The sequence below is a fragment of the Spermophilus citellus genome, assembly GCF_964194105.1.
Source record: "Spermophilus citellus genome assembly, chromosome: 7".
Classification (NCBI taxonomy): Eukaryota; Metazoa; Chordata; class Mammalia; order Rodentia; family Sciuridae; genus Spermophilus; species Spermophilus citellus.
Window position 1 is genome coordinate 49,739,576 of NC_138188.1, and position 25,282 is coordinate 49,764,857.

General features: G+C 42.7%; 1 protein-coding gene across 3 annotated transcripts in view; it reads right to left on the bottom strand.

Moving 5' to 3' along the window:
• The window catches only part of KCNAB1 (potassium voltage-gated channel subfamily A regulatory beta subunit 1), a 338,389-nt gene that overhangs the window by 44,806 nt on the left and 268,301 nt on the right, over nt 1–25,282 (bottom strand). For all 3 annotated transcript variants that reach the window (XM_081302291.1, XM_081302292.1, XM_081302293.1), the window contains exons 5-8: nt 24,938–24,982; nt 21,160–21,204; nt 19,061–19,104; nt 4,638–4,724 (exon numbers count right to left, since the gene is read on the bottom strand). In XM_081302291.1, coding sequence (XP_081158417.1) covers nt 4,638–4,724; nt 19,061–19,104; nt 21,160–21,204; nt 24,938–24,982 — 221 coding nt within the window. The remainder of the gene's footprint in view (nt 1–4,637; nt 4,725–19,060; nt 19,105–21,159; nt 21,205–24,937; nt 24,983–25,282) is intronic.

Here is a 25,282-nt window from a genome sequence, read left to right on the forward strand (position 1 = left end):
AAATATTTGTTCTGAAAATTTCACTTTGGAAGTTAAATGCCTAGGTTCAGTGTTCAGGGATGAGTAAAATATTGATAGTTTGGGAGGTTGCATGCAGTTTTTTTTCTTTCTAGCATTTTCAGAGTTGCCAATGCATATCTTAGATTCCGGAATATCCTTCTGTAAGCTCTTGTTTGCATATAGCAACACTAAAAAAGATGCCTTAGGAGGAAGTGAGACTTTTCTGTTCTAGAGTGGGCTGTTTGACCTGAAATTATGGGAAGTAAGTAAAGCTAACTCTTATTGGAAATTAAGACACCTGGATCACTTGATGCCAGCGCTAATCTCCAAGAAGGAAAATAAAATATCAAACTGTAACAAGTATGGAAATAATAGTCAATGACTCGGGAATTCTAAGAGATTAGCTAGTTTGGGCAAACAAGCTCTAGATAGAAAGTAAGGAGACTCAACTTCAAGTATTTTTTAAATTAAAAATTATTTGAAGTTTAATTCAACTTAAAAATCATCCTATTCTGAGACGAGGATGTTTTACAAGGCTGACCCACTGAACCAGGTCTCCTTTCTTTGCTGCCACTCACGAGCAGCACCGTCGGCAGTCTCCTTTCCAGCCATAGTCAACTCCATCACTTTCTTCCTGGAGCAGGGAATGGAGCCTGGCGTTTGGGAGCCAGACCACAACGCCTAGCACAGTCCCCAGGTGCCGTCTTCCTACATTCAGCACGACTTCAGGTGCCCTGGACTTTTTTTTGTCTGGTGAGAGAAGATGTGGAAACACACACTGGGGATTCATGAAGGTGAGGCAGCTGTGCGTTTGGGTTTCATAGAGCATAAGGAACGAGGAGTAATTCCACCGGGAGGGACAGTGTCATAAGAAAGAAGAAATGGGATGCGGGGCTGATTTTTTCCTAGGGCTGGAAAACATGCCAGATATCGTAGCAGAGACAGATGGCGAGGCAGATGCTGGGAAAGAAAAAATGACTTACTACTAGGTGAACCAGAAAAAAACGAACGAGCAGGACAGAGGAGAGAGCACCCCTCTGCTGTCAGGAACGTCTCCCCCTGGCCCTACACCGTCTGATTGTGCCGCTGCCGGGTGGCAGATTGCGGGGAAGTGCTTCGTGCCTTCCTACCCACCGCACCCTTGGCATTCACAGCCATCCACTGTGGAGCTTGCTCTTTGCATGCTGGTTTTCCAGGGAAGAGTGGGAGGCTGAGGCTAATTGGCTCTGGGAGGCCAGGAGATGGTGAGGGAGACGCTGCTGCTGGGCTTTTTTCTGGCTCCGTTGGTTGTACATGGCATTGCAGAAACTGGATGGAACTCATCCTGGTTTAACTTAGGAATCCCCGATGAACATCGTCCCAGGGTACGAATCACACCAGTGGGGATGGAACTCTAGGCACGTTCAAGCGGAAGTCCTTTGAAATGTGACTTGGAGATGCCAATGTGGGCACATGTGACCCTGGCCACTTGCAGGGTTAGATCTGGGCTAGATCCGCACTCTTGAATGCCATGCCAATGGGTAATCAGTGATGGGCATGAGAGAGTTGACTTGGGCTGGGCTCTCATCTGGAAAGTGCTTGGGTCCCCAGGTGTAATATAAATGCTTCAGAAAAATTGTAAGTCAGTGTGTGTTGTGACTTCATGGAGTTGACAAGGAGTGGCTGGAACCATCTGCAGAGGCTGAGGATCTGCAGTTTATACATGCAGATTTTATGCATGAATGTTAGACCATGCATGATTGGCAATAACTACGCCATCGCCTGTATTAAACAGAGATGGATGTCACTGAGCCTAAAATAGCCACTGTGAGCTGTCGGAAGGAGAAAACTGTGTGAACGAGATTAAGGATTCCCTTACCATTAGGAACAAAGTGCTGACAAGTATCTGATGGTGGTTTTGTCACTGTGTGAAGATATTAAATAAATAAATAATGGCTGTAGAGTAACACTGAATAACAGTTACTGATGGGTTTTGAAGGGTAACTTTGGTTATTACAACATTTACCTTATGTAAGCTGGGGCGTCTACCTCTTTGGGTAAATCTCACTGCATATATACAGCTTCCATTTACGCACACACACACACACAATTTACCAAATCATTGCAAAAAACAAATCTTAACAACATGGAATCCAGAAATAGCCAAGACTTCATCTGTCCCCGAGGTTTGGAGGAGCAGATGCAGCCAGGTCCACCTGGTCTCTTTGCTTCCTGTGTCTTGAGCAGGACTTTTCTCTGTTATAGTAAAGCAGGAAAAAATTAATTGTAAAGAACGTGTTTCCAGAGACTAGTCCCAAGCTCTGGCATTTCCAGGGGGCCCACCTGGGACCGACAGGTGCCCTGAGTCGGAGGACACCATTTTTGAGGGCTGTTTCCGTCTAGCAGGTGAGAACCGTCCATGGAGCACCTTTGCTGAGTTCTCCAAAAGAATCCTCAGAGCGTGGTGGGCCCGCTGGGGTGGGCCTCTCACCAGGCGTGCGGGCCAGCAGGTGACCTCCTGCCCTGTTACCACGCTCCTGGCCCTTACCCACCCGTGGCCAATCTCCATTTCTTAATATCCTGCCTTCTGCTTCTGAGTCTGGACAATGACTCATAGACTAGCTTCCTATCTCTCTTTGTGGAGGTTTATGTGAGAAACTTAGGGAGAGCATAAATTTTCTCTAAGTCTGCTAGGAGCCACAAGCAAATATACGATGTATGGCACCTTTGGTTGTAAAGTGACGCCAGCTAGCCACTGAGATGATTATGTTAAGATTTACATTCATATGGAAATTGGACTCCCGCTGTTCACCTTGGCCTGCTACCGGATTCATGTTACGGGACTCATGGAGAGTTCCCATTGGTTGGGGAAGGATAGTAGGAGGGAATTCCGGTGGAGGCCCGCGTGGGAGGACCGGGTTTGGCTTGCCAGCGCCTACAGAGTATTGGCGGCTTTTTCAAAATAAAGTTTTGTTCCTGCTTGAGTGGCTCGTGATTCTGTGCCCAGCCAAGACTGCGGCATAAGTCCAGCAGAGGCAAGACACTGCCTCAGTTACAGACAGCAGTAATCTATTTTTGTTTTAATACTTTGAAGCTCCCTTCTAAGTCATTTCAACACATGATGAGTGTTTACCTAAGAGACACCATTATCTTGCTAGTGTACCATAGTTTGAGAATTTCCTACAGACACACAAACACACACACGGTGCAAATTATGATTCCTGTTTGAGAGACTGCTACAATATATCCCTAAAATTAAAGGTAGGGTTGAGATAGGGGGAAAAAATTCCTGAAGACTCTCATAGGGTCTGCTGTCCTGTAAACGCACATGGTGTCATTGCTAAGGACACTGTTCCAAAGAGGAAAATAGTCACAAGGCACTTAAACTGTGAAGCCACTTTAGTGCTTCTAAGTGGCATTTTATTTGATGCTTTTTCTGACTAGCTTTAGTGCTGTTTTAGTGTGTCATTGAGAATGATCTGATATATTATCCTTGCAATGATAACTTTGTATACTAATGAAATGTTTATGGTTTGCTTTATCAACCACCTGATCTCTTCTCTGACAAAGATATGCAATCTTATGTCATTTCCATGGACAGTTCCCAATAGGGATGCTGCATTTAACTCCTAATTTACCCAGAATCAAGAAAGCAGAAAATTCTAGGAGAAAATTTTATACATAAACATGTTCCATGAGAAATTGCTTATGCTCATAATTGCCATCCACATGTTCTTTGATCATCTACACTTTTCTATAAATTCTATAACCCTACAGCAAGAATAAATATCAACAGAACCTCATTTATCATACGACCCTTCACTTCCTTTCAGATGATCAAAGACAAAAATTACCCTCAGTGCAATTTTATTCTAATTCTTTGAAAAATTGATAAACCATATCATATTGTAAAACGCAAATCACCCAAACATCCCTTCTCTTTCCCCATATCTCCACTCTCTGTCGTCTCAGTTAAATGACAACCTCGATGATGAACCTCAACTAATTAGAATATACTTTACATTATCCTCTCAAACCATCTTCTTTCTCAATCGTCCTAAATAGGTTTGGCAAACAAATGTCAATTGAAGAACATCTTGTTTTACGAATAAGCTGTGTTCTTCTGGCAGTCATAATAGAAAGGAGATAGGACGTCTCGGCTTCTCCAGGACCTACATCAAAACTACGGTGAGGTGTCTTATTTAGAGTGGTCCCTCCTGCCCAGCCTCCTCTCAGGGTACCACTAGCGCTTGTCACCACAGGTTGGAAGCTAATCAGACTTGGAGTCATTGTAAAATACAGGCCCCCCAGAGGGCTCACTCTGAAATAATGATGGCCAGTTACAGTCTCCCCCTCCAATTAATTTCATTGTTTTAGTTGATAAGATCACAAACGTGAAATAAACCAGGAAAAAAAAATGAGCACTAACCACCAGGAGTCACAGCCTAATGCCTTCAGTGCTAGGAGAGAAAAACGGAGACGTCACAGCCTTGGCTGTCAGGGCAAATACTGAGCCTAAAGGAACCCATCAGAGAGTTTTCCATTTTTCTTATTCAATCAGACTAGTCTGTATATATTTCATTTCCAACTGTGAGTAGACTGAGCCCTCAAGCTGGAATCGATAGTTCTAGAATTTTCTATGGACTCTCTTCACTCACCTTCCATGGGCGTGTTGCTGTCTGGACGGTTTGCAAAGACAACGTCCACATACTCCAGCTGCAGCCTTTGGAGGGAGCCCTTCAATCCTGGGAGCAGAAGCAGGAAAAACAAAAAGTAAGTACACACACTACTGCAAAGAGTTTAAGTTTGGTTTCCTTCAAGAATTTACTTCAGAATGAAAAAGAAAAAAGAAAGAAAGAAAGAAAGAAAAGCATTGGATTAGTTTAAAAACACATTGAAGGGGTTAGGGCAGGATGAAACTTGATTATTTGAGTCACATGTGAACTCATCTTCACAAGAGCTAAGGAAACCTGTGCGAGTGCAGTGCCTGGCTTTGGCATATCAAGAAAAGATGTGCTCGCTAAAGAAGGCAGGAGGACAGAGTTGTCCACACCCTGCTCCAACTCGGGCAGGGACACATCCTGGGGGGATGGGGGAGGGAATTCAGTGCCCAGTGCTGGGCAGAGCCCCAACGCTCCTACCCCAGGCCTGTGCTCATGGACAAAGCTTCTGGATCTACCCTGAGGCAGGCAGGAACTCACAGCCTCAGGGAGATGGACCTTGATTTCAGTCTGCTCTGGTGCCAGTCATGCACTAGCCTGCAGGGGGCTCAGGTGTGACTCAGCTCAACAGCAACTGAGGGACTGCTTCCACCAATCCTCCCCAACCTCAGGCAGCTCAGCTCAGAAGGATTCCATTGTTAGCCAGTTTCAGCAGGGAAGTGAGTGTAGGGCTGTTAACTTGGAACTGAGTGCTGGGCCTGCCAGTGAAACTCAACACTGGGCAGAACCTCATAGACCTTGCCTCCAGGCCAGGGCTAGAGGACCTGCAACCCAGTGAGATGGACCTGTGCTCTAGCATCCTCTCTGGCTGGTAGCTCTAGTGTCAGGCCAAAACCAAACCCTAGGAGTAGGCAGGAAATAGCAGCATGGGCCTTGTTCTTGGCTCTGGTACTGACCTCATCAAGCTGTGGGCTCCAAGCGTGACCCAGCATTTGGTGCCCAGGCATGGACCCTCCACAGTGAGGCCCATTCTGGGCAGAATCCTGCAGTGCCTGAACACAGTCGGTGATTATATATGAGGTGTTTGGGCCAACTGTGGCCTCAGGTGGAGGCTAGCAGACCCAACAAGGTTGGACTGCTCTCTTTAGGCACTACCCCTGTCCATCATGTGTAGTACATCAACTGCAGACTTACAAAAAATTTAGGCAAGGGGCATCCTCTATTACTAAAACAGTGACAACACTCCAACTGTGGGCTCATGGCAAACCTGAATTTAGGGTGCCATCTAGTGCTGAAATCAAGGCATGACCACAGACTCAGAGGACACAATAAACAGCTTGCTTAGAATTTCTGGAAGCATAGACACAAAGCCAAATTATGAACATTGGACTACATACCTGATCCTTCAATGCATGGATGTTGTCATATGCCATCAAGCATCAAGAACTTTCAGGGAACCTAACCTCATTTAACCCACAAAGCAAGACACCTGAAACCTACCTTAAAGCAATGGATATAAGTGATATTTCAGAGAATTAAAAATAGCTGTTTTAAGAAAACTCAATGAACTTCAAGAAAACACAGAGAAACAATTCAGTTTTCAGAGAAACTTAACAGAGAGCAAGAAACCTTTAGAAAGGCTAAGAGAAAAAGAGAAGACTCCAATAGTCAGAGCAAAAAAAAAAAAAAAAAAGAAAAAAAAAAAAGAAAAGATATTACCACTAACACTCAAGAAATGGAAGGAATTCTAGAGGCTATGATAATCAACCATATACATCAGTAAATTTGATAAATTAGAAGACATGGATAAATTACTGGACATATACCTCTTATAAAGATTGAATCATGAAGAAACAGAAAACACGATCAGACAAAAAATGAGTATTGAGATAAAATCAGTAATAACAAAGCTCCACTACTGAGCTACCCACAAGTCTAGTGGGTAGCTCAGTAGTGGAGTGCAGGCCTAGAATATGTGAGGCCCTGGCTTGAGTCCCAGCACTGCACAAAATAAAAAGCAACAAACTCCAAAAATGAACAAAAAACAAATAAGACTCCAATCATCAATAGTTCAAGACTCTATGTCTTTACTGCTGAAGAAGAACTAACATCAATTCTTTTAAATAAAATAATTAAAAAATTTGAAGCAAGTGATAATAGAAACACAACATACATGAAATTATGGTATTTTAGAATTATATAGATTATAATTTTTAAATTATTTCTAAAAATTGAAGAAGAGGAAATTCTTCTAAGCTCTTACCATAAGACCAGCATTACTAAGAAGAAAGCTACAGGTCAATATCCTTGATGAGCACAGATGCAAAAAATCCTTAACAGAATACTAACAAACTGAATTCAACAGCACATGAAAAAGAATATGCACCATGATCAAGTGGTTTAACATTTTCAAATCAATAAACATGATATATCACATCAACAGAATGAAGGACAAAACCCATGTGATTACTTCAATAGACACAGAAAAAGTGATGAAATTTAACATTCCTTCATGATAAAAACTCAGAACAAATTAGGTACAGAATAAACATACCTCAACCAAATAAAGGTCATATAATAAGTCGACAGCTAACATCAGACTAATTGGAGAAAAGCTGGAGATTTCTTTCTGAGATCTAGAACATGACAAGGATGTTCACTTTCACAAGTTTTATTCAACACAGTATGAAAATCCTAGCTAGAACAACTAGGAAAGGTAAAGAAATAAAGGGCACCTACATGGTAAGTAGGATGTCAAGTGGGTGCTGAGTGCAGATGGCATGATCTTATGCAGAGCAAACCCCAAAGACTTTACCAAAAACTATTGAAACTTCTTAACAAATTCAGCAAAGTTACAAGGTATAAAGTCAACATACAAAAATCAGAAGTATTTATATTTCTCAATTGTGAGTCACCTGAAAAGGAAATTAAAAAAGCAATTCCATTTATAATAACTACAAAAATATAAACAATATCAAAGAATAAAGTTAACCTAAAAGGTAAAAGATCTCTACAATGGAAACTATCTAAACATTGATTGAAGAAATGAAAGAGGACACACACACAAGTGGAAAGACACTCCATGTTCATGGATTGAAAGGATCAATTTTGTTAAAATATTCATGCCACCCAAAGTGATCTACAGATTCAATGTGGTCCCTTTGAAAATACCAGTGACAGTATTTGCAGAACTACCCCCCAAAATCCTTAAATTCGTTTAGACACACACACACACACACACACATATACACACACACACACCAAAAATATCTGCCAGATAGCCAAAGCTATGTTGAGTAAAAAGAACAAAACAGTAGATATTATATTATTTGACTTCAAAATATGTGTATTATGGCTTGGAAATGAAATATTCCTCAAAAGCTCATGAATTGAAGGCTTGGTCCCCAATGTAGCAGTATTCAGAGGTGGGGCTTTTGGAAAGTAATTGGATCGTGAGAGCTGTGATCTCATCAATGGATTAATCTATTGATGGATTAACCAATTCATGGGGTATTAGAAGGTGGGGGAAACTTAGCAGGTGAGGCCTGTTGGAATAAGTAGGTCCTTGGAGGTGTGCCTTCAAGGCCTTATCTTGTCCCTGCATAACCCCCATTCTGCTTTTTGGCCACCACGAAGTTAGCAGGTAACTGTGTTCCACTGTGCACTTCCTACCATGATATTCTGCTTGCCAAAGGCCCAAACCAACAGGATCTAGTGACCATGGACGAAAAAACTATGAACCAAAACAAATCTTCTGTCCTTTAAGTTGCTTTTCTCAGATATTTTGTCACAGCAACACAAAGTGGAATTGCACAATACTACAAAGCTATAGAAATCAAACATCATGGTATAGGCATAAAAAGAGACACATAGACTAATAAAACAGAGGGAAGAATCTAGAAATCAATCCACAAATCTACAACCAACTGTTCTACAATCAAGTGTGAAGAATATACATTGGGGACAATTTTCTAAAAGAATGGTTCTGAGAAAATCAGGTCCACATGCAGAAGGATGAAACCAGATCCTGTCTCTTATCAAGTATGAAGTATCAACTCAAAACAGGGTGATTGTTTTAATGCAAAACATGAAGAGGAATGCTTTTAAACATTGGAGTGGGCAAAGATTTTGGGGGTTAAAATTCCCAAATCACAGGAAACAAAAGCAAAAATAGACAACTGGGATTATGTCAACCTAACAAGCTTTCACATTCCAAAGGAAAAAAAACTAACAAAGTGAAGAATCGGACAGACTGCAGAATTAGATAAAATATATGCCAAATGTCCATCTGATAAGGGTTACTATCCAGAATATATAAGAAACTCAACAGCAAATTATCATCACCATCATCATCATCATCGTTGTCCAATTAAAAAATGGGTAATAGACCTTAATAGACATTTCTCAAAAGACAACATACAAATGGGCAACAGGTATATAAAAAAATGCTCAACATCACTAGTCATGGAGAAATGCAAATAAATCACTGTGAGATATCAACTCACGCCAGTTAGAATGACTGATGCAAGACAGAGAGAGAGAGAGAGAGAGAGAGAGAGAGAGAGAGAGAGAGAGAGAGAATGCTAGCAACGATGTGAGAAAGGAAACCCTTGCACCCTTCGGGGATGTAAATAGTACTGCCATCATGGAAAACACTGGGGGGTTCCTCAAAAAAAAATTAAATAGAACTGCCTTACAATCCAGTTACCCCACACCCACAGCTTGGTGCATATTCAAGGAAAACTACGTCAAGAGAGTCCTGTACTCACTACAGCACTGTCCCCACCAGCCAAGAAATGGGACCAACCGTGTTCATCAGCTGAGGAACGAATACAGAAAGGCTGGCCTGTGTACATGGTAGAATATTATCCAGCCACATCAAGGGTGGAGTCCCGCCATGTTGACAACATGAATGGAACTGGGAGACATCATGTTATGTGGAACAAGCACAGAAAGACCATCGCCACACCATTCACTCCTGTGGGATCCTCAAAAGTTTATCTGTGGCAGGTGAGGGGAGGACAGTGTCTCCAGAGGCTGGTAAGGTTCCTGGGGGAGAGGGATGGGGAAGGAAATGCTGGTCCATGGCACTCAGTTAGGAGAAATAAGTCCCTGTGCACCAGGTGTGACTCAGTGGGCAACTGCCAGGGATGGTGATGGGTGCTGCATTTCAAAGAAAGGTAGAAGAGGATTCTGAATGTTTTTACCACAGAGTTGGCAGACGTGTGAGGAGCTGGTTATGCTTGAACCTCAGGCTGTGTAGACACGCATCTCATGGAACCTCATAAAACCTCAAAAATATGCAGGATTTTATGTGTCAACTTAAGATTAAAAAAAAATAACAAAAAAATATGTTGAGTACAAGGATGTGTTAGTTGATCTCTGAAATCTTTTTTTTTATTGGTTGTTCAAAACATTACAATGCTTTGACATATCATATTTCATACATTTGATTCAAGTGGGTGAAATCTTTTAAAAATATATTAAAGGCTGAATTTGCTCTGACAGAAGAAAATCCTAGGACTCTGGCATGGTCACTAGCTCTTGCTGCAAAACATACGCCTCTCAGTGACCTTTCACAGTGAGTCATGTGGAAATATCCAGGAGCAGCTGAGCATCAGAACTAGCCTCCCTTTAACAGGTTTTATTTTCTTCTTGAAAAAATGCAAATTAATGTTTATGTTGTGAATTGCTTGATGGGCTTATAGTGAGACTGGAGATTTATTTGTTGTACATCAAACCCATTAAAATGACATAGATCAGAAATAACATGTAAACCTATTGAAATTTATGGAACCTAAAAATATAGCTGAGCTCTACAATTACTACCATTTTTATCATTTTATATTCTTTGAGGAGAAAAGAAAACACTAGAGGCTATGATTCAAGAGGTGATATAAAAGAGAAAAATTCTGGAATCAACAATCCACATCTGAGCTCTAACCATTTCATCATATTCCTGTGAATACTCAGAAAAAAATTAATTTCAGTAAAATTAATACTTCCCTGAAATAGAATGTATTATATACAATATTACACAACCAAGAGGAGGGCGGCGTCCAAAGACCATTTCCCCTCACTGAGAGGAGAGGTGCAGCATCTCCTTATCAGCCTCTTGAATGGCTCAGGAAGTCCGCAGGTTTTTCCTCTTTTTATTAGAATCCTAAAATTAATTGCCTGTTAAATGAGGCCCTTATAAATTTAAATTTGGCTCATTTAGATTTGATTTTCAAACTGGTTTATCGGACAGCCACAATTACTTCTCTGACAAGAAAATGGAGTGCTTAAATTTAGTTCCGGAAATATTTTCCATTCATTGAGACAGAATTGTCTGTGACGGCTCTGGTTTAAAGCTCTGATGAAGAGATTTGAACAGACAGGTGTTAGGAGGTCCCGTCCCTGCTCTCAGGGCTGGAACAGTGCCTGCTACTTCTTGGGGTAGCTTGAAATTAAATTTACCTTAAGAAGTACTGTGACATGAACCACTCTTTGGAAACATCAAATGCAGGCAGGAGATAAGGGATAGCCAAGCAGACAAAGGACAGGGCATCACGAGGTTTCACAGGCTGATATTTTGCTCCCTCTCATGGTTGACATCTTTGACTTTTGTGTGTGTGACTCAATTGTCTAATCTGCAGTGAAGCTGGCAATACTACCATCAATATTGCTGCTCCAAAGACACTGTAAGACATTTGACATAAATGTGGTGTGGTAATTGTACCATGGTGTTCATGTCAAAAGTTTCAGAGGAACAGAGCAAAGACTATAGGCTAACTATTTTCTCTGGACCCCTTTATTTTATTTTATTTATCTATTAATTTTTTTTGTAGCTGTAGATGGACAGAATGCCCTTATTTTATTTGTTTATTTTTAGGTGGTGCTAAGGATCAAACCCAGTGCCTCACACATGCTAGGCAAGTGCTGTGCCACTGAGTGACAGCCCCAGAGATACATTTAATGACAGTTCTAATCCATGCCTGGCTCTGGAAAAGATGTCCTCCATGGTGATTGGGCATTTCATGGGCCAGGCACAACTTCAGCCATTTACTGTCCTGTGGCACAAGCATGTATTCAGTCCCACTTGATCCTGAAACTGTGCTATAGTCCGGGGACAAAGTCTTCATCCCATAGAGCCTACAGTGCTTACTGAGGAGGTCCACTGTTAGGTCATAGTGTCTGCTTAGATCATGACAAGGACTAGATGGACAGGTCAGTCTCATGGCATTTGATCATTTCTCACCTCCCAACTCTTTCTTGATATTTGGGCAGAAATTCAAGTGTATTCAAGTGAGACTATTAAAATGACATGCTGTATCAATTCAGGGATCCCCACTCTGACTTCAAAGGGGAGGGAAAGGAGATGGTATCCCTGAGAGACACTGGCCACTTACTTTGAGAATCTGTGATATGTAGTTTTGTGATCCATGGTGTGAGTTCTGGGTTTTATTCAATGTGAGACTCAAAAACACTGGCAAGGGCAGGAGAGAACTGGGGAGTTAAGGGGGGACTAAGAAGGAGAAACAATATGATCAGCTTTCCATTTTGAACTGATAGTTCTGCCTCCTGAGAAGAACGTGTCGGTGCAAGAGTGACAGCATGGACAGGTGACTGTGGCAGATTGAGCTGGACCAAGTTGGTGAGAATGCTCATCTTCAAGAAGAGTTGTGTGGGTGGAAGTAAAAGGACCGGTGGTGTTACAGGTGTTCGGGGTGGTAGAGATGAAAACCCAGATGGTTCTGGGTTTTGGCCTGAGAAGTGGGGTGACTGTGCTAAGATGGGGGTCAGGGAAAGAGCACATCATGGATGGTGGTAGGAGCTGGGTTAGATCTGAACAGCATGGCAGTTGCTCCCCTGGAGCCCTTGGCAGCTGGATGGGCCTGTCAGGCAGTCAGAGGAGGCTAGGCACAGAGGCTGAGGTCCAGGACACCAGTTCAAGATGGTGTGAATGACCTGGTGATGTCTCTTAGCCTCTGTGAGGCTCAGGTTCTTTATCTGTACAAAGATGGAATGAAACCAGATAATCTTTCTGCTTTGTTTTTTCACATGACTGCAGACCAAATCAGAAAGTCCTGCCTCTTCCTGTTTGGATGCTTTTAATCTTGTAGCAATAGGTGAATCATAGGAATAGAAAGTCATGCTCAACCCGCGTCTCCTTAAGAGCCATTTAGGATTTTGCTCAGATAAACAAGCATCATGTTTTACCTCCATTTAGCAAATGTTGTGTTGGGCACTGGCTTGGAGCCATGTATTGTTTTAAGTTTAAGCAGACATGCAAAAATGCATTGACCTTGGCTTCTGATGGGCAGCTGGGCAGCTAATCGCTTTTGAAGGAGGTAAGTGCTGAGTGCCACAGGCCTATTTACAGAAGGTGCTTCTGGCATTAGCTCATCCCAGGAACCAACCCAGTGTCTGTGGAGGAGAGTCCAGGAGGAGCAGAAAGTGCTCCCCGTCTTTGAGGAAATGTTGAGAAGTTAACTGGCAATTCCTTAAAAATGCCCAGGATAATAGATTATGTAAAGATAGCAGTTCCCAAGTGACCACAGTAAAAGAAATCTAAGTCCATCTTTCTTTCAGATTCTGAACTTTAACAGGAACTGTTTTGTTTAGAAGGCGAAGTTTAATTCAACCTAAACTCATTTCATAGGCTTCTGAAGAAATATGCTTATTCTAGGGTTTAAGCAGATTGACATGCTTAAAGATGGATGGGGTGCTTTGTGTTGCAAGCTCGATTGTGTAGAGATAAGCAAATTAGCAGTTTGGAGATTCTGCAAGGGTTCTATTCAAATATGCTGTGTCACCTGTTAACCTACCACACATTTGCTTTCCTATCTCGCTTGGAGCAAAATTTTGCCTTAGATGTTGCACACTGTTTATAATTTCCAGTTTCTTTTAAACGAGTCTCTCAGTTATGATTTAAGATACACCTGCTCCTTTTTAAGGGACTGTTGATGTGTTAGAATCATATATTTAGTGGAACCTCCCATCATGAAACAGGGTTATTTTGATTGGGTGCAAGTTTCCATGAACATGGTACACTGCAAAGGAATCCTGTGGTGAATCCTTTTGTTAAGAAATTTATTCAACTGAAAAATCCTCAATTATCTTTTCTTGTAAAATTCACAGTAGTGTTTATATATAACATTCGTCATTCACTAAAAAATTTCAAGCTGAGTTTTTTCAGTTTATTAATTTTGCCTGCGCCTACAACGATAGTTTGTGTTTTGAATCACACCACAAAAACTGTTGTTTACCTAAAAGGCAAATGTAGACTTAGACACAGCTTTGGATGGTAAAAGCACAAAAATAGTTTATTCTTATAATGTGTCTTACCAAATTATTCCTATTCATTTTTTTAAAATTTTTTTTGTAGTTGTAGATGGACAGAATGCCTTTATTTTATTTGTTTATTTTTATGTGGTGCTGAGGATCAAACCAGTGCCTCACACATGCTAGGCAAGCACTCTGCCACTGAGCTACAGCCCCAGCCCCTATTCCTATTCCTCTATATTAGAAACTAAAGGAATTTGAACTGCCAAATTCTGACATTGGCACAAATTGGGGCTGAAAAGAACATTCATAGAATGGCTGAATGAATGCATAGAAATTTAGAGCCTGAAAGGACCTTGGGGTTGTAAATGGAGGTAATGAGCTGCTGATGAGATTTCTTCCCTCTTTCTGTGAATCTAAAGAGAACATTACACCAGCTGATCTCAATCAAAGAATTTGGGCTCATTGAAAAGACCTCTCATACGAACATTTTCAAAACTACCTTGTGCACAAGTCAAGCTCATTTTATACTCTGTAAACTAACTCAGGTGGCCAAGGCCACCCAGCCTGCAAGTAGCCTGAATCCTACATGAATTGGACTTTGTCTTATCTTCTAACAGTGCTTCTCAAATTTAATGTGCAGAAGAGTCTCCAATGTTAAATAAGGTCCCCTTCATCACAGAAAAAATAGCAATGAATTCCAAGGATAATTATGTGTAAACCTCTTCAAATTTTATTTTGGTTTAGAAATCTCATGTCTCGGCTTTTCTGAAAAATTCACTTAATTCTCTAATTTCTGTTCATGAGCTCTTGTCTTTGGCTGAAACTATGAACTTCAAAACATCAACATTAGCAACATCGTAATAAGTGATCTCAGTCTCAAAAGTGTGAAGTCTTATGTTGAAGTTTGAATCTGGGTCAGTTTGGATTCCAACTGAACTGGTTTAGAAGAAGAAATTTAAGGTACTTCTATTAAGTTGTGTGAGGCTTGAAGAAAACTGATTTAAAAGAGAGTGAATTCTGAAATTACGCACTCACACTGGGAAATGTCAAAGCATGGAAATCCGATGGAGATGACAGTAGCAATGCATCTCTATTCTCTTTCTGTTTGATTTTATAATTCTTTTTGAGTCCAGAGTGAGCCATTTTCTGAATCTCTCCCCCTTTCTTTCTTTTTTTTTTTTACTTATTTGTGTTTTTTTAAAAAAATTTGTTCTAATCAGTTTTACATGACAGCAGAATGCTCTTCAATTCATCATACACAAATGGACCACAGATTTTCTTTTTTTTTGCATATCAAACATACAAACTTTAATGGTGTGTACAATGAATAAATAAGCTTTTGTATCATCCCAAGTGGGAAATTTTATCAAATGGAGGTTAAACAGATAAACAATTACAGCTGAAATCAAATGTTGCTTAACCTTAAGGCTGAGGTGTTGTCCCAGTTGACCTTGGAGGTATACTGCCACTGAAGTCTTTTCCCTACTACCCCTTCCAGAAATGAGATATTCTTGATCATTTCTGTTATAAAAGAAGCAGAAAAGGTTGACACTATCTACATTAGTTTGGAAATGAGCCAATATCCTAAGTGGACCCTTATACTTTCAAGCTGCTATAGCTTGTGAAAAATTGTCTGGGAAGCTTAAAGTATCACAGAGACACTCAGCAACAAGGTAAGAAATAAAATTTTGTATTGTTTCCATGCATTTTTTGTCTGACTCACTCAGAGTAGGTTTTATTTTTTTTCCTCAAAGACATCTTTAGGCAAAATGCTAAATATTTAATTGATATATAATTCATAAGCCATAAAATTCAACAATTCAAAGTATACAGTGGTTTTAGCATATTCACAAGGATGTGTGATCGTCACTTTTATTTAATTCTAGAACATCATCATTACTACAAAAAGAAGTCTCATAGTCATTAAGTAGTCACTGCTCATTCCTCACTCCACCCAGTCCCTGGAAACCATTAATCTGATTTCTATCTCAATCCCTATTCTAGATATTTTATATAAAAGAAATCATGTAATATGTGGCCTTTTATGCCTGACTTCTTTCACTTAGGATAATGTTTCTAAGGTTCATTCACTGGACCACAGATTTTCACTTCTCTGGTTATACCGAATCTCTCTCTTTTATAATTAATTAGATTAAAAAGAAAAGCCAGAAACTTCCAGACAGCCTACTGTTGGTTCCAATGGGAACTTCAAGGTGGCACCTGCTGTTTCTGCTGAGGACTCCCTGGCACAGGGCGGGATTCTGGCCTGCGCTGGAGCAGGAGCGTGCCTGTGCAGAGGTAGCCTGGGTGGGCTTTGGTGTCAGCCTGGACTCTGCCTGGGAGGGGATTCTGCTTGGGAGAGGTGTTGGGGAGTGTCCTGGGGGCAGGAGGTGGTGGTTCACGGGAACCTGCTTTGTGTTCTTGTCCATAAAGAGCAGGCTAGCAGCCACACTTATGGGAACAGTGGCACCGGTGAGGACAGAAATGACATTTATTGTTCATGACACAGCAGAAACTGTGCTCCAGGAGGATTAGCTGATTTCCATCCCCACTAGTAATGCTGTGAGGAAGGAACATCTGTGGGCTGTTTACAGTCAAGGGGACAGGAACAGGGGCTTAGTGAGGTCTGGTCAGCACACAGTCATCCAGCTCAGAAATGACTGTCAGAACCCAGACGGGTCTGATTTCAAAACCCACATGCCTACAAGCAGAATAAAAACCAGCCAGTGAGAAATGCCAGGCTCATAGCAAAACTTGGAAACAATGGAATGATATAATTATTATTGTTAAAAGTGTGTGTGTGTGTGTGTGTGTGTTCTGAGATCTGATTTCAAAATTCTCCATTTTAGGATGGAACTTGAGAGCATTATGTTTAGTGAAAGAAACCAGTCTCAGAAAGTCAAGGGTCATACACTTTCTCTCCTATGTGGAAGGTATAAGAAAGAAAAAAAAAAAAGGTGGGGGGAGTTGGAGAATTTCATGAAATCAGAAGGGAGACAGTTAGAAGCAGAAGACAGGATCCAGGGGGAGGGAAAGGACAGGTATTGTGGGATGAAATTGTCCAAATTATGTGGTGTGCATGTACAAACAGCACAGCGAACCCTACTAGTGTGTAAGATCATAATGCATCAATAAAAATTAATCCTAAAAAGGTCTCCCTGACTGAATACTGGAGTTTTTTTTTTTTTTTTTTTTTTACTGCTATTCTAAAACATCTCAAAGTAGTCACATTCACAGGTCAGTAAGAACCTCCACCTTCCAAACTGGAATGAGTATCCTCACATAAAACGTTCTCTTTTAGATTAGGTGCACGGGGAGAAAAGGGTCACTGCTGAAATGAGATCCTGGGGAAAAGTATTTGCCACTCACAGGATCAACAAAGAGTGACATCACTCATGCATAGAGAGCTTTTGCAGGCTAGCAAGAGCCAGCCAAACTCTCAGAAGGCAAAAGACCCAAGGACATGAAGAGCTGATCTTCAGGGAAAGAAGTTACGAAATGAGCTTAGACTCACAATAAATGAGTGCATGGATAAGCAAGTAAATGAAAACAGCTCATTCAATTGATTGACATATTCATTTTAGAAAATAATTTTGTGGTAGAACATGCCTTGTTCCTTGGCCTAATAATGCCCCATCTAGACTCATCCTCACTATGGCAAGAAGGTCACTTATAACCCTTGGAAATACTGAAGACTGGAAATGTCTATGTCACGTGTGTGTGTGTGTGTGTGTGTGTGTGTGTGTAGAATATAATTTAATCGAGAATAAACAAGGTGTAGACTAATATTCATAGCCTGATTCTACTGCATTAATACACATATTTCTATATTTTTAAACACAAGTGAGTATACAGATCAATGGGTAGAGAAAGGAGGCTGCATAACTAAGGGAGATCTGTTAAACTCTTACACTAGATTGTTAAACTATGGAGAGATGAAATAAGACAGGAGGACTCCCATTCTTTATTTTTATTTTTAAAGTTTTGTGATTAAAGTACATTTTGGTTTGGGTGGTGTTGGTATTGCTTAGATGAAATTATTTCTAAAGAAGGGGAAAATCATCAGTCTCAATGATTCATGGTGCATGTAAAGTTAACAAAAAAGCTTGGATTTTTATGAAATAGTTTATAAACTGGTATAAAGATTGAAAATATGAGGCAGCCTCTTTAAACACTTTTTTATGATTGCAAAAAGTATAAGTATAAAAATTTTTAATGTATAGACAAACAATAAATAAAAACCATTCCAAACTCTCACAGTCCCCACCATGAGGTAGAACAACATTACTGCACCACACCATGGTCCTTGCAGACTGTTTATTTCCTGCTTATTTGTAAACAATGTGGAGTTTTGGATACCATTGCAAAAGCAATGGCACTGTGACTCAAATACCAGTGGTAATTTTCTACAAGTTTTCCCTATGGCTGTGTATATGCCTTCTTAAAAGTAGTTCTAATATGTGTTCACACTAAAACCTGTACACCCATCATCACAGCCACATTATTCATAATAGCCGAAAGGTGAAAACAACCCCAAAGTAATCAACCAATAAGTAACAAAATATGATATACCTATATGGTGAAATATTATTTGGCAAAACAAAAAGAATGAAGTACTGACACATGCTACAAGGTAGGTATGTGAACATCATGCTAAGTGAAAGAAGCCCGTGATGAAAATGTCCTGAACCGTCTGTTGAATCTCTAGAGTAGATTTGTGGTTGCTTGGGCTGTGGAGGGTGAATAGGTAGTGGAGTGACTTCTCATGGGTGCCAAGTGTCTTTTTGGATGGATGAAAATGTTGCAATATTAGGTTATGAAGGTTATCACATATCTCAGAGCCAACATTCATAATGTGCAAGTTGTATCTCAATAAAGCCTTTTGAAAAGTCTCATGGGAGTACTTCATTATATTGATAGAAGCTTGTACAAGACAAGAGTTCTGGACAGTTGCCTTTTGGTAGGGGGCTCCCAGTCTCCCTATGTCCCTGTGCCCCCCACATGCAAATCCAGGAACAAACATGGCTGATTGTGGTTCTTTATATATATACATATTTCCCCCTTCCAATGGGTTTTGAATCTATTTGTTTACTACTTTTCTTGAACCAGAATCCCATATATGAAAATAAAATCAAAGTAGCAGTACCCACCTTCAATAATATGCTTCCTTGACAACCCCCTTTCTGTTTCAGCTCTGCAACAAAAGAGAAGCAAATGTCTATAAGCAGGGGTGTTCTTTAAAAAAAATTTTTTTTGTTTCAAATTGCAGAAAAATAATCATTCTTACTAAATCTGAATTGCTAATTTTACACCCTGTTCTTGGCCAATTCTGTACCACTAGTTGCTGAGGAGGGAAGGCTGGGGAGCAGCACATTGTGCACACCTCTTTTGGCAGGGGGGTACGGGGGAGTGAACTCAAGGGCACTTGACCACTGAGCCACATCCCCAGCCCTATTTTGTATTTTGTTTAGGGACAGGGTCTCACTGAGTTGCTTAGCACCTCGCATTTGCTGAGGCTGGCTTTGAACTCACAATCCTCCTGTTTCACCTGCCCAAGCTGCTGGGATTCCAGGTGTGCGCCACTGTGCCTGGCCAGACCTCCTCCTCAGAGGCCTCAGGATATGAATTGACCATGGCTGTGACCACACCATTGATACCCCTCAGCTCTGGGCTCAAGCTAACAGCTCAGGCACGTGACCCTCTCCATATGTGGTTTGACACATAGTTCCCAATCCGTCTAAAGAAGACAAAAATCTTGACACATATATGTGAGTCGACTCTAAGATGGCCATAATACCATTCACTTTTCCAAGAAAGGAAGCAAATTGAAAAGGAAAGCAAATATGAATTCCAAAAAAATTCAACAACCATTCTTTTTAAAAATGTGATGAACCAACTTTCCTTAAATTAGTATCGTAAGAAGGGAAACATTTGTAGATAAGGACTTTGGCCCTCCTGGACAGTTCCTGAGCTCTGGAAAATTAGAAGGAAATGGGGCTGTTGAAGTGTGGAGTATTGGTGAGCTGTTTTTTCTACGTCCACACTTTGGGCAGCCTCTTTTCCCGCGTGGTGGTTGCCCACTCATCTTTGTGAATACACCCGTCTACTGTATCTGTTACAAACAGAGGCCATTGTATGTGGGACTTCATTATATAGTGGTTCATGAGAGTGTCCCAATTCCTGTTTGTTTCTATATGACGGCAAGGTTTTCATACCATGGCAAAAGTACCAGGCAGTAGAACCATGAGCCAAAGCACAGACAGTGGGCGCCCCTGTTCTCAGGGTGCCAGATTGCCTTGTTTTATACCAGACAATAGGATTATAAATCTAAACCACCTTTCTGTCTTCAGGTAGTCATCAACAGGCTCAAGAACAACAAACTATAAGTGTGTGTGTGTGTGTGTGTGTGTGTGTGTGCGCGCGCACAGAGACATTCTGAATAGAAGGTTCCCCCCAAATAACTGGCTTTTGCTTCCTATTAAAGAAAAACAGACTGTTCCCAATCAATTATAGATGGTAAAACAAAGGTTTTGTTTGTTTCTGTCTCTTGTTAAGACTCCAGCCTTTCGGATTTCCCTGAGAAGCACTGCCGACTGTGCCCTGAAGTGTGGAAGAGCTGTGGTCTGTACGTGTGGGTCAGAGGGGCCAGCCTTCCGGCTCCAAGAGCAAGCTGGCCATCAGCATCCGTCCGTCCTGCGGAAGCTGTTCTGCATCCTACAGCGGAGAGGGGACTTCTCTCCCATTCGCCTGGCAGTGTGTGACCCCGGCACGGCTTCCCAGGGTTCTCCAGGGACGTGGTCCTTTTGATCAGTACTTTCAGAGCACTCTGAAGAGATGATCAGACACTTGCCTGTGAAGCCAGACAAGGTATTTTTATCTTCACATTCCACAGAAGTCTCCGAGTTGGGCAGATTTGAGTCGCTTTTATTCTGTAACGCTTTGTGTTTATTTTCTTTTCTTGAAATTTGGACTCTATTTTGGAAATGGTTCTAAGTATGACACTGAGATTAGGAAAATCTGCACGAATCACTTGGTAACAAGTGGCCACCAGCCTTGTACTAGATTTCTTTGGGACTCTCTTGCTAGAATTGCCTCCTAAGTGAATTGATTTTTCCTTAGTCTGAGAGGGAGAAAAAAGCCCTGTCTCTAAGCCAATCAAATTTGGTGAAAGTTAGATGTAAAATAGTTACCTAAAAGAATAAAGGCATGAACTCTCCAGTAGGGAAAATAAAATAAGTAGTTGACTTACTTTCCACCCCAGTAGAGTTTGGTCGTGATGACCAGGCTGGACCTCCTGCACAGCAAACAGACACAGAGAAACCGTAAACACGCTGTGGGCATGTTGTTATCATCGTACTAGAAAGAAGTTGTTATTGTGCCTCACAAAACATTGCTAAGGAGATAAATTAGCTAATTCATACCAATGAAATGTAAGAAGAAAGTAGGGCCCCAGAGGACAGGGATGGAGTGGGAGGAGGGCAGTGGCAGTTCAGGTGCCTGGAGGTCAGCTGGAGGGCCAGCCGCCAGAGCGGGAAGGGAAGCGAGTGGACTTCTGGGTGAGTGGCCTTAGAACACGAATGAGCAGACGCTCATGGGCATCTGGCACAGTGCTATTGCCCGTGAACTTGCCCAGGAGGAAGTCCACCCTGTGCCCAGGACCATGGGCCCAAGACTCCCAGGTGTTATCCTCCCAACCATCACGCACAGGCTGCAGCGGACCGTACAGCAATATGAGTGACAAGGTCAAGTCCAACAGTCAATACTTTCTTTGAGTGTTTTATTCAATGGAAATCCTATTTTAGGAAAACAGTCCTAAAATCCTTTATTCAAGGCTCTACCACTTAACCTCCAAGGGAAGGAAATACAGACATCTTGTCAGCTCCTTGGTTACCTCCTCCACGGCACACCTGAGGGTGGGAAAGACTCCCTGGTGCCGTAGAACGAGGTCTGAGCACTGCCCCCACAGAATGAAGAGTGGGGGCAGATCTCAGTGTCATCCACACTCTCTGGGTGTGTGATCTGTTTGAGCTGCTCTGGGGCAAAAATCATTTGAGATTTGAAGGTTAAGACCAAACTTTGGAAGTATTTGAAGTCAAGCACTTATAATCCCGTGGGCTGTAGGGTGGACCCTCAAGGCTCTCAGGATAACAGCCTGGCGTGGTTAATGACAACCACTGGGGAAAGACGGTGACAGTTCTGACAACCCACTTGCAACAAGAAAAATCTGTTGAACATGTCAGCAACCCCATCTCACTGAAGTTGAATCCCTGAAAAATTCTGTAAGTCACAGTAATGGAAGCACTACAAACACATGCTCCTGGAGATGACACAGCCAGAGGGCCTACGTAGATTCCAGGCTAATGTACCAGCCCCGGTGTGTACCCTAATAGCAACCTGCCATAGGGGAAAGGGTCTCCTCCAGCAAGCCCTTTCCACCTTCCAACAAGGCTGCATGGGATATGATGAAAAATGAACCAGACCTTTCAGTTTCTCAGAGCAGTGGGGCCTGCCAAAGCTGCGGGTTCTATCACAACACCAGCGTAGACTTACCTGCCTACAGTGAGGCTTTGGCCTCTATGCGTGTGCACACTAACATGATGCTCAACAGCCAGAGAAGACTACAGCAGCCTGGCAAATCATCTCTGACTCTCGTGGAAGCTATTAGAGCAGCTCTTGAGAGTGGGTGCAGAATGAGAATGAGCTGGTGAGGCAGCACAGCCTGCAAAAGGCTTCTGCCCACCTTCTCTCACTTTGTCAGCACGACAGGTCATCCACAGTAACGCTGCCCATTTTATAGGTGGGGAAATTGAGGATCAGAGAAGTGAAGCAACTTGCCCTGGATCACACAGCCAGCAAGCAGCAGCTCAGGGGTGAGAGGCCAGGTGTCCCTGGTGAAGCTGCTTTACAGGGTCAGTGCTGGGATGACAGGCTCATCTTTTCCCAGTCTCACAGGGGCAACCATGAACTGATACAAGCTTTTTGCAACATGGTAGGAGCTCCTGGTTTTGTTTGCAAGGCTGAAGGGAAGCTTATGAAATATGCATGTGAGTCTGGTTTTCAAAGGGTGCATGTAAGAGGTTCTGCGGCCCTGGAGAGGGGTGGCTCAGGGTGCCCAGGGGGAGGAGTGGAGCACATGGGAGGTGCCCCCTCTTCGTCCTCAGGTGTACTCTGGAGCTTCACTGCACTACTGGTGGGCTTGGCTCCAAGGTTTTTTTTTTGTTGTTGTTATTATTGTTTTGTATCAGGGACTGAACCCAGGGACACCTAACCCCTGAGCCACATCTACAGCCTTTTTTATTCTGAGTCAGAGTCTCACTAAGTTGCTTAGGCTTCAAACTTGTGATCCTCCTGCCTCAGCCTCCCAAGTGGCTGGGATTACAGGTGTGCGCCACCACGCTCAGTGCTCTAAGGGTTTTGTTATAGGTGCAGTTTTTATGTCCCCTCCAAAAACAAACATGTTAAATTCCTAACTCCCAGCACCTTGGAGTGTGTGAGCTTATTTGGAAACAGTGTCATTGTAAATGTAATTAATTGGGTTGAGGTAAGGTCATATTGGAGTGGGGTGGACCCCAGAGCTGATGTGACTGCTGTCCTTAGAGGAAGACAACACAGGAAGGAGCTGTGTGGTGAGGAGGCCGAGGCTAAAGTGCTGCCTACAAGCCAAGGATCCCCCCCCCCCCAGGAGCTGGGAAGGAGGGGAAGGGTTTCACCTAAATTTCAGGGGGAGCGTGGCCCTACCAACATCTTGATTTTAGAATTCCAGCCTCCAGAATTAGGCAAAAGTTAATTTCTGTTGTGTTAGCCACACAATTCATGGGGCTTTGTTGCAGCAGCAGCGCTAGGGAACAGCTGCAGGCCCTGTCAGGCAGGGATGGAGCCACGTCACTCTGAGGGGGACAAGGTAATACTGGAGCCCAGGTGAAGGACTGGGGTGTGAGGGGAAGAACAGTTCTCTCTTACCACCCTCACAGTCCCCTGGGGTGGCAGAGAGGAGAAGGGAGAGTGAAAAAAGGCCATGGCTTTCTTGTTCAGGTCTCCACAGGCGCCTGGCTTCCACATTAATAAGGCTCTCTCTGCCTGCCAGACGTACATCGCCCTAAGAACGTAGGTGATCTCCGCTGTGGCCTCTCCTCCCAGAGGTGTTTAACCCATGCATGCAGAGGCACGACAAAGCCAGGGCTGAGCTGCGGGTGTTGGGTGTCTATGTTTCCTGGACTCCCTTAGAAGCACCTGTGTGAGTACCGAGCTGCGTACTTTTCTTCAATGGCCCTAGGACATTCTCATTTACTTGGTCGCCACTGGACCTTCTTCCAGAGCAGAGCAGGACCCCTGACTTGCCCAGCAGTCTTTGCTGGTTCTGTGCTCATGTTGGGCAAGAAGTGGCTGCTGAGACACCATGGAGAAGTGGAGGGGGTTGTCCCCTCCCCCGAAGATGCCATGGCTCCAGAGGTGGCGGGATGGGACGGGTATGCACAGTGCTTTGTGCTTCTTGGAGGGGTAGCAGAGGAAGCAGTTTCCTGGATACCCTGGAGCTGATGGGGTTCCCGGGCACAGGGAAGCTGCTGGCTGATGGGTTCAGGTAAGAGGCTTGGGGACTGACCCCAAGGGCTTCTTGTTTCATTCCTTACCTGGAGCTGCAGTCGCTACTAAAATGACCGGTGAACACGAATCTGAGTGTGCACACAGTCAGCTGCCTGCAGCTCGCCTCCTTCACCAGACCACAAATGGCAAAGACACGAACTTGTCACTTTCTTTCAGGCACCAATGTCTCTTAAGCAGCCCTCTTTCCCTGCCAACCTGCAGTGATTCATGGTGATCGATGACTATTCCATCATTTTTGAGGCATAGGTAATGAACTTGTTGGCTTTTATTTTCAAGCCACTGTAAATCATTTCTTTACTGAGGGTTGATTTTTTTTTATTTGACAGCCTTTTGATCAGGTGGCATATGATTTTATTTTCCCTTCTGTGGCACAAAAATAATAAGTATTTTAAAAGGCAAACAAACAGTTACGGAAAACACGGTACCTCCAGCCTTTCTTCTTGATGATGCTGCCCAGGATGACTTCAGCCCTGGAGGGAAACAGATGATGTCTTAGGGCTCAGGGTCCTGGAGGAACAAGCACCAACCCAACACCAGAGCCACCCGGTGCCTCCATGTCCCCCAGATAGTAGCTGCTCTTGGCTGGAAGCACAGCTCCACTGTTTCTGCCTGCACCTGCAGAATCCTGCTCCAGAGCATTCCAGAGGCACCTGCCAAATCAGCCTGGTGCTAAAGAACACCGGAGCCACTTGGCAGTTAGGCGTTTTTTCAGCCAGAGGACATGCATAAATGTCCTGCTTGGCAGTGTCCAGGGGGAGGCAGGGCTTTCC